This window comes from Saccostrea cucullata, unplaced genomic scaffold, assembly GCF_032062105.1.
Source record: "Saccostrea cucullata isolate Sc308-1 unplaced genomic scaffold, CSIRO_AGI_Scuc_v1 ctg12189, whole genome shotgun sequence".
NCBI classification, from domain to species: Eukaryota; Metazoa; Mollusca; class Bivalvia; order Ostreida; family Ostreidae; genus Saccostrea; species Saccostrea cuccullata.
The window spans coordinates 21,371-27,955 of NW_026931172.1; the positions used below are offsets into that span (position 1 = coordinate 21,371).

A 6,585-nucleotide genomic window follows, 5' to 3' on the forward strand; every position below is an offset into this window, starting at 1 on the left:
GGTGTTTCTTTCATGAATCTGTTTTCTCTTTTCTAGGTTCAAAGTGTTATTTCAGGGGACATCTACAATGAAAAAGATATTTTTTTTCATAGACATTAATATTCATACTAAGTAAAATGATTCAAATTTAAAAATGTATGTGTAGTAAAATTGTTCTGTTTCGGAGGTCCGTGTTTGCTCTGCTCTTATTTTGTATTGCTTTATGGACTTTGAGATTGAATAATGTTCGTTATCTCCATGTACTTTCTCTTTAAAACAAGAATGTTACCTCCCTCCCCCCACAAGTGAATAACAAATTATCCGGGAAAAAGTCAGAGTGCAAGTCTTTGTGACATTTTTCTTACACTTAAATGTCAATAAATATTTCTGTTTTTTTATTGAATAAATATGTTGATCATAAACTATGTCATAATAGAATGAGTGTTTGAAAAACAAATTATCCGGAAAAAAATAATGAGAATAATAATGCAAGTATGTTCATGATCAAATGATTTGAAAACATTTGCGCCATTTTTCTTATCTTTCTATGTCTATTAATGTTTCTGTTTTATTGATCGTAGAGTACTAAAGATAAAACGTTATCTTTTTTTTTACTAGTAAATCAATATCAAACAAGTTGCATACTTTACCTGTAATCAGCCATGCGAAAGAAAACTGTCTAAAATCCAGATAAATAGTAGAAACCAAATAAAATATTAAAATTTAAACAGTTATACAACAACATAAGGACTGTCCCATTGAATCCATACTTCTTCCGATTCCATTACTGATCCTGATAATAAACATGTGTAATGTTAAGTGGGAGGGAAGTTATTAAGAAGTTCGACGGAAAAAAACCCCAGATTCAATGTTAACTTGATTTTCCTCACATTTTTGTCAATCTGTTCCTGGACACTTTATTGTGGTGGAATATTAACTGTTCTTAGACTTAGATTTATTTTCAATTTTTACTCTAAAGCAATATGAACTTCAACATTCAAGTCAGAATATCTGTTGTAAAATTGTGATTAACTAAAGGAAAAAAAACATTTATAAACTTCCGTTGTTTATATATTTGTAATGGACGAACTATTCATAAGCTTTGCAATTGATTCAAACAAAACTACATTATTGTCATTCTGATTTCTTATAAACTACTTTATTAAATTTTCATCAATGAAATACTGTGATTCATTTATTTAATCAAAGTAATATTCTGTCATAGTGTCAAGGATATCAAAATGAGATCCTTTCACAGTGTGACCTCAGGGGCCCATTTTACAAAAGAACTTAAAGTATGCTGATTACTTTCCCTTTTACACTGATTTTCTTTTTCTCTTTTTAAAGAATTCAACAAGATATTTTATGGTACGAAATTCTAACAGCATCATTATTTTTGAAAAATTTTAAAAAGAACATAAGTATTATATACATCGAATCAAAGACTGACGGACTTTTTCATACTGATTTACACATTAAATTGTCTACGAATTTCCTTTTTTATTATGTCAAAAAGCACACGGAGAATATGACCGGTCAGCAGGGGATGCTTACTCCTCCATAGCACTGATCTCATATCTGAAGTTTTAGAGGCCAGCGTTTCCTCTGCTCCTAATTTGAATTTTTTAATAAACTAAGCATAAATACTATACAATTTTGCTGTTTTTGAGGTCAATACAATGATTTAGCCATCTGAGGGGTACAATACTGTACTTCGAAGATGGCTAAATCATAGTATTAATCGAAAAAAACAGCAATAATTATTTTGTTATATGATTCATTGATGAGATTATACAGCTCGTTACTTGTTTGCATTTAATTAAGGCCTAGCCAAATACAAGAGAGAAGCAAAATCAAAATGTAGATAAACCTTACTAGTCGTAGCAATTTGAAATGTTTTTTATCATTTTTTTTTGCCATGAAAATAATACTAATGTCAGTTTTTTTATAGGATAGATTTTGAAATGAAGGAATAGTATCAGGGAAAACTGACGGCCAAAAAGTAAAAATTGTTGTTCAGTAAAAGTGTTGGAGGGGGTCCCTGCATCCTCTCTTACCACCCTCACCGGAAAATATATATTCTCTTATGTTTTGTTCACATAAAAAATTCATAGTCGTTTAGATAGCTTTTAAAAACGATTTGTATCGATTTGGAATTTACCGATTTATTTTAAGATCAATGTAGAGGAAATAAATCGTTGTATTCACATTGAACGTTGCGTAGTATTTTTCTGACATAGTTGAATCTTGAATCAAAGAGATGGAAATTATTCAATGATATAATAATGTTCGTTATCTCTATATCATGAATAAAAATACATATTAGCTCTCATTGTGTGGGGATCAGATCATGATCATGCAGACCAATAAGAGCATCCAAAATATCCCTGTCTGTAATGTATGAAAAAGGTGTATATAACGAGCAGTGATCGATCTAAAAAAAAAATAGAAACAATACAATTCTGTGAACACAGCATAACAGAGACCCATATGAATTAGTGGGATAAGGTGCCTAGGAGGATTAAGCATCCCCGGTCGACCGGTCATACCCTGCCTAGAGACCTTATTTATTGATTAAGTACATGGAACATCCCATAGTCAATTCAATACAAACAAAGTTCTATCAATTCGATTGAAATAAGTCAGACAAACCACTAGCAAATTGAGGTTTATGCAAAATAATCTTGTCGTTCTATATGTCTGTATGCGCAAAGTCTGTTGGTGTGGCCTGATCCCATCCAATCAAGATGATTTTTCTCGTCATATCCGAGACGCAATGGTGTAAATATCCCATCTTGTTTTGTTGATATAATTGACAGCAGATGGCCGTCCTTGTCAATCATGTGTATTGTGTGATCCGTTCGACTACAGATCAGGATATTTAAGAATGTATCTACGCAGGTTCCATGTGGAATAAGGAACATCTATGGAAATACTTTTGATTGTCCTATGTAAGTGAAACGATAATTTCCATTATGGTCTGTGACCACCACGCCACGCAATGCATCGGAAACAACAATATCTCCATTACGGTTCTCTGTAATATAGATAGGTTCACTGTATAATTGCTGGCCTGATTTGTCGTACTGGATGGTTTGTACTGGTTGTACTTTGCTGTTAAACCGAATGAATTTCACCTCTGAATTAATGGTAGGGTTTCTTGTAATATTGCCCTTTACATTTGAACTTACATTGTGGCCCCGCCCAACACCGATGGGGTCATGACTTGGTCAAAATTGAATATGCACTACCTGACAATGCTTCCATATGAATATGATTAATCATGGCTTTGACATTCTTGAAAAGAAGATTTTTATAATTTTGCTACATATTTCTATGTAAAACCTGGATTTCATGGTGTGGCCACGTCCTACTCAAAGGGGTCATGATTTGACAAACTTGAATCTACACTACCTAAGGATGCTTCCATATAAATATGACAATTCATGCCTTTGCTATTCTTGAGAATTAAATAAGTAAGCCACCAGCAAATTAAAGTTTATGCAAGATAATCTTGTCGTTCTATATGTCTGTATGCGCAAAGTCTGTTGGTGTGGCCTGATCCCATCCAATCAAGATGATTTTTCTCGTCATATCCGAGACGCAATGGTGTAAATATCCCATCTTGTTTTGTTGATATAATTGACAGCAGATGGCCGTCCTTGTCAATCATGTGTATTGTGTGATCCGTTCGACTACAGATCAGGATATTTAAGAATGTATCTACGCAGGTTCCATGTGGAATAAGGAACATCTATGGAAATACTTTTGATTGTCCTATGTAAGTGAAACGATAATTTCCATTATGGTCTGTGACCACCACGCCACGCAATGCATCGGAAACAACAATATCTCCATTACGGTTCTCTGTAATATAGATAGGTTCACTGTATAATTGCTGGCCTGATTTGTCGTACTGACCCCTGTTGACCGATTTGTGAACAGCGCATACCGGAAATTACAGTGGAGGGATCAGGTACCTGGGAGATGTAAGCATTCCCTGTTGACCGGTTATAACCTGTCTTGAACCTTATTTATTGATCAAGTGTACGTATCATTCTGTAGTCAAATTCAGCACAAAAAAAGTTCTACCAATTGATTTGAAACAAGTCAGCCGAACCACCAGCAAATTAAAGTTTATGCAAGATAATCTTGTCGTTCTATATGTCTGTACACACACAGTCTATTGGTCTTGCCTGATCCGAACCAAACAAGATGATTTTCTTCGTCATATCCCAAACCCAATGGCTCAACCATCCCGTCTTGTTTTGTTGATAGAATTGACAGAAAGAGACCGTCCTTGTTAATCATTTGTATTGTTTGGTCTAATCGACCAGATAATAGGATATTTAACAATGTATCTACACAAATTCCACAAGGCATAAATATTCCAAATGACAATCCTTCTGGTGGCCCTGTGTAAGTGAAACGATATTTTCCTTCACGGTCTGTGACCACCACACCATTCCATATATCAGATACAACAATATCTCCATTCCTGTTCACCGTGATGTAGACAGGGTCATGATATAATGGTTTGCCTGTCCTATGGTATTGGACGGTTTGGATAGGTTGTAGTGTACTATTATACCGAATGACTTTCACATCTGATAATGTTATGGCAGGGTTTCTTGTATCATATCTCATCATGACCAGCAAATCCCTAGAAGATGCTGAGTGACAGATACACCATGGTTCCCACAGATCCGTTCTCTTTATCAATGTCGATTTTGTAGTATTGTCTACACTAAGTTTGTTAATGTTCCAGTCTTTGTCTACGAAAATCAACTCTCCTGCACTGTTTACTGTATGTACACCATAGTATTCACTTGCATCAGATAAATGATGTAGATTGTTACCTTTAGAATTCGTCAAAATAAGACTGCGTCCATCACTGACCCAAAGTCTATCTGACGTCACAAAGGAAATGTGTCCACCGTGATATAAGTTAGTCACATAAACATGCTTAATATTTAGGATAGCCCCTTTTAATAGCCTGAACAAATGCTCATTTCTAACTTGTCTTTTCCTGCTTCTGTGATTTTGATTTCGACTAATAGATTTAAAATGTCGCTTATACTTATTTCTTTATTAAAGTTACACTTTATGTTATCAAGAAGTTCTATTGTCTTTGGGACAGGGGTTTTCTTCATGAACAATAGAAACTTCACAGGCTTGTTTGCCAGTTGTTCGTACCTATGCACATATTCCTTCATTTTTTGATGTTTCAGTATAAAACGTGTATAAATATTTGTTTTATGTAAATCATTTAGTGCTTTTCTATGTATTTCAATAAGCTTTTTCAAGTTTTTAGCTTTAACTGTAAGCTCTTGTTCGATGCTGGAGAGTTTTGTTTTGAAGAATTTTACGTCAGATTTGAGACCCGCTAGGATCGCACGACTGTGTGGCAGACTCTCACCTCTAATTTGAATAATTCTTTCCTTGTGTTCCTCTCTTTGAACCGTGCAGGCTAATTTGATATCCAGAATTTCATGTTCTTGATGTTTATCATTTTTATCACAGATGAGACATTCACAGGATTTGCACCAGCTTTTATATTTGCAGTCTGGGTGTATATCACATAACTCTGGTGTTATGAAGCATCCATGCCTTAAACGGTAAATAACAACATCATGGTCTTTTGTATCGAGATACACAACGTGTTTCTGCTTACATGGCATACAGAAACTTTGTTCACATTGTCTGCAGTAGAATTCTACGTCATTCTGACAATGACAGCATTGAAGCACTTTAATTTGTGTTGTGGTATCCTTATTCATGGTGTTACTTTTATTTGTTTTCTTTTTTAGGTTCAAATTGTTACTTCAGGGGACAGACTACAATAAAAAATATTTTAATACAGTTAATGTTTTACAGTTAAATGTTTCTAAGTAAAGGAAATATGCACTTAGATCGTATTGGAAAGCCCGTGTCATGTTCTTGTTTACATAGGTTAAATATACTAATTATATGTTCGTTCAAAGCAGTTTTGTCAATAAAGAAGTTAATTCTAAATACAATTAAACACTTTATATTGATTTGCTGAATCTCATTTTGTCATAAATATGATATTTTCTTTATGTAAACAAAACTGAGGCAAGAAGCCTTGTTTAAATTATTAAGAGTTTATCAAGTTCCGTTTCCCCTTTGTAAATCAAAAAATTATGTTCAGCTAGGAATTGTAAATATTAAAAGTGGTTTTAAAAACAAAATCGGTTAAAACTGTGTCCATATCTCATTAACTAATAGCTGCAGAACTGTAGCTCTCCGAAAAAATATTTTGACAGACCGGAGAGCTACAGTGCCACCCATTGAAAAAAACTGTATATTTATTGCGAACAAAAAGTTGCGCTTGGTTATGAATTGCAAATTGCCAAAAAAAAAAAAGATCCTCTATCAAGTAATTTCGTAGTTGACCTATACACGAAGCGCATAAGGCTGAATTATCTTGCAAACCAAAATGGCGGTATAAATAGACGAAATTTTCGATGATTCCGATTTCAGAGCCAGGAAGGCTATTAACAGCAATTATATCAGTGTTTTCCCTTTATTTCAAAGTAAAGGGTTAGAGATCAGTTGTAAAAGTCTAGGGTATGAGGTTTATGA

The 6,585-nt window shown here is 34.0% G+C and overlaps 1 protein-coding gene across 1 annotated transcript; it reads right to left on the reverse strand.

The window, feature by feature from the left end:
* Window positions 1-4,116: 4,116 nt before the first annotated feature.
* On the reverse strand, window positions 4,117-5,195 carry LOC134231671 (uncharacterized). Its single transcript, XM_062713651.1, has 2 exons — window positions 5,081-5,195; window positions 4,117-4,889 (listed from the first exon to the last, which is right to left on the reverse strand). The coding sequence occupies exons 1-2, from the start codon at window positions 5,193-5,195 to the stop codon at window positions 4,117-4,119; spliced, it is 888 nt and encodes a 295-aa protein (XP_062569635.1).
* Window positions 5,196-6,585: the final 1,390 nt, after the last annotated feature.

What these genes read in the sequence shown, in the direction of transcription:
- LOC134231671 (XM_062713651.1), bottom strand. Translation starts at nt 5,195, where the DNA reads ATGAAGGAATATGTGCATAGGTACGAACAACTGGCAAACAAGCCTGTG. An exon ending in ACTTCTTGATAACATAAAGT is followed by an intron (nt 4,890 to 5,080) that starts GTAACTTTAATA and finishes TTGTGACGTCAG; the next exon opens with ATAGACTTTGGGTCAGTGAT.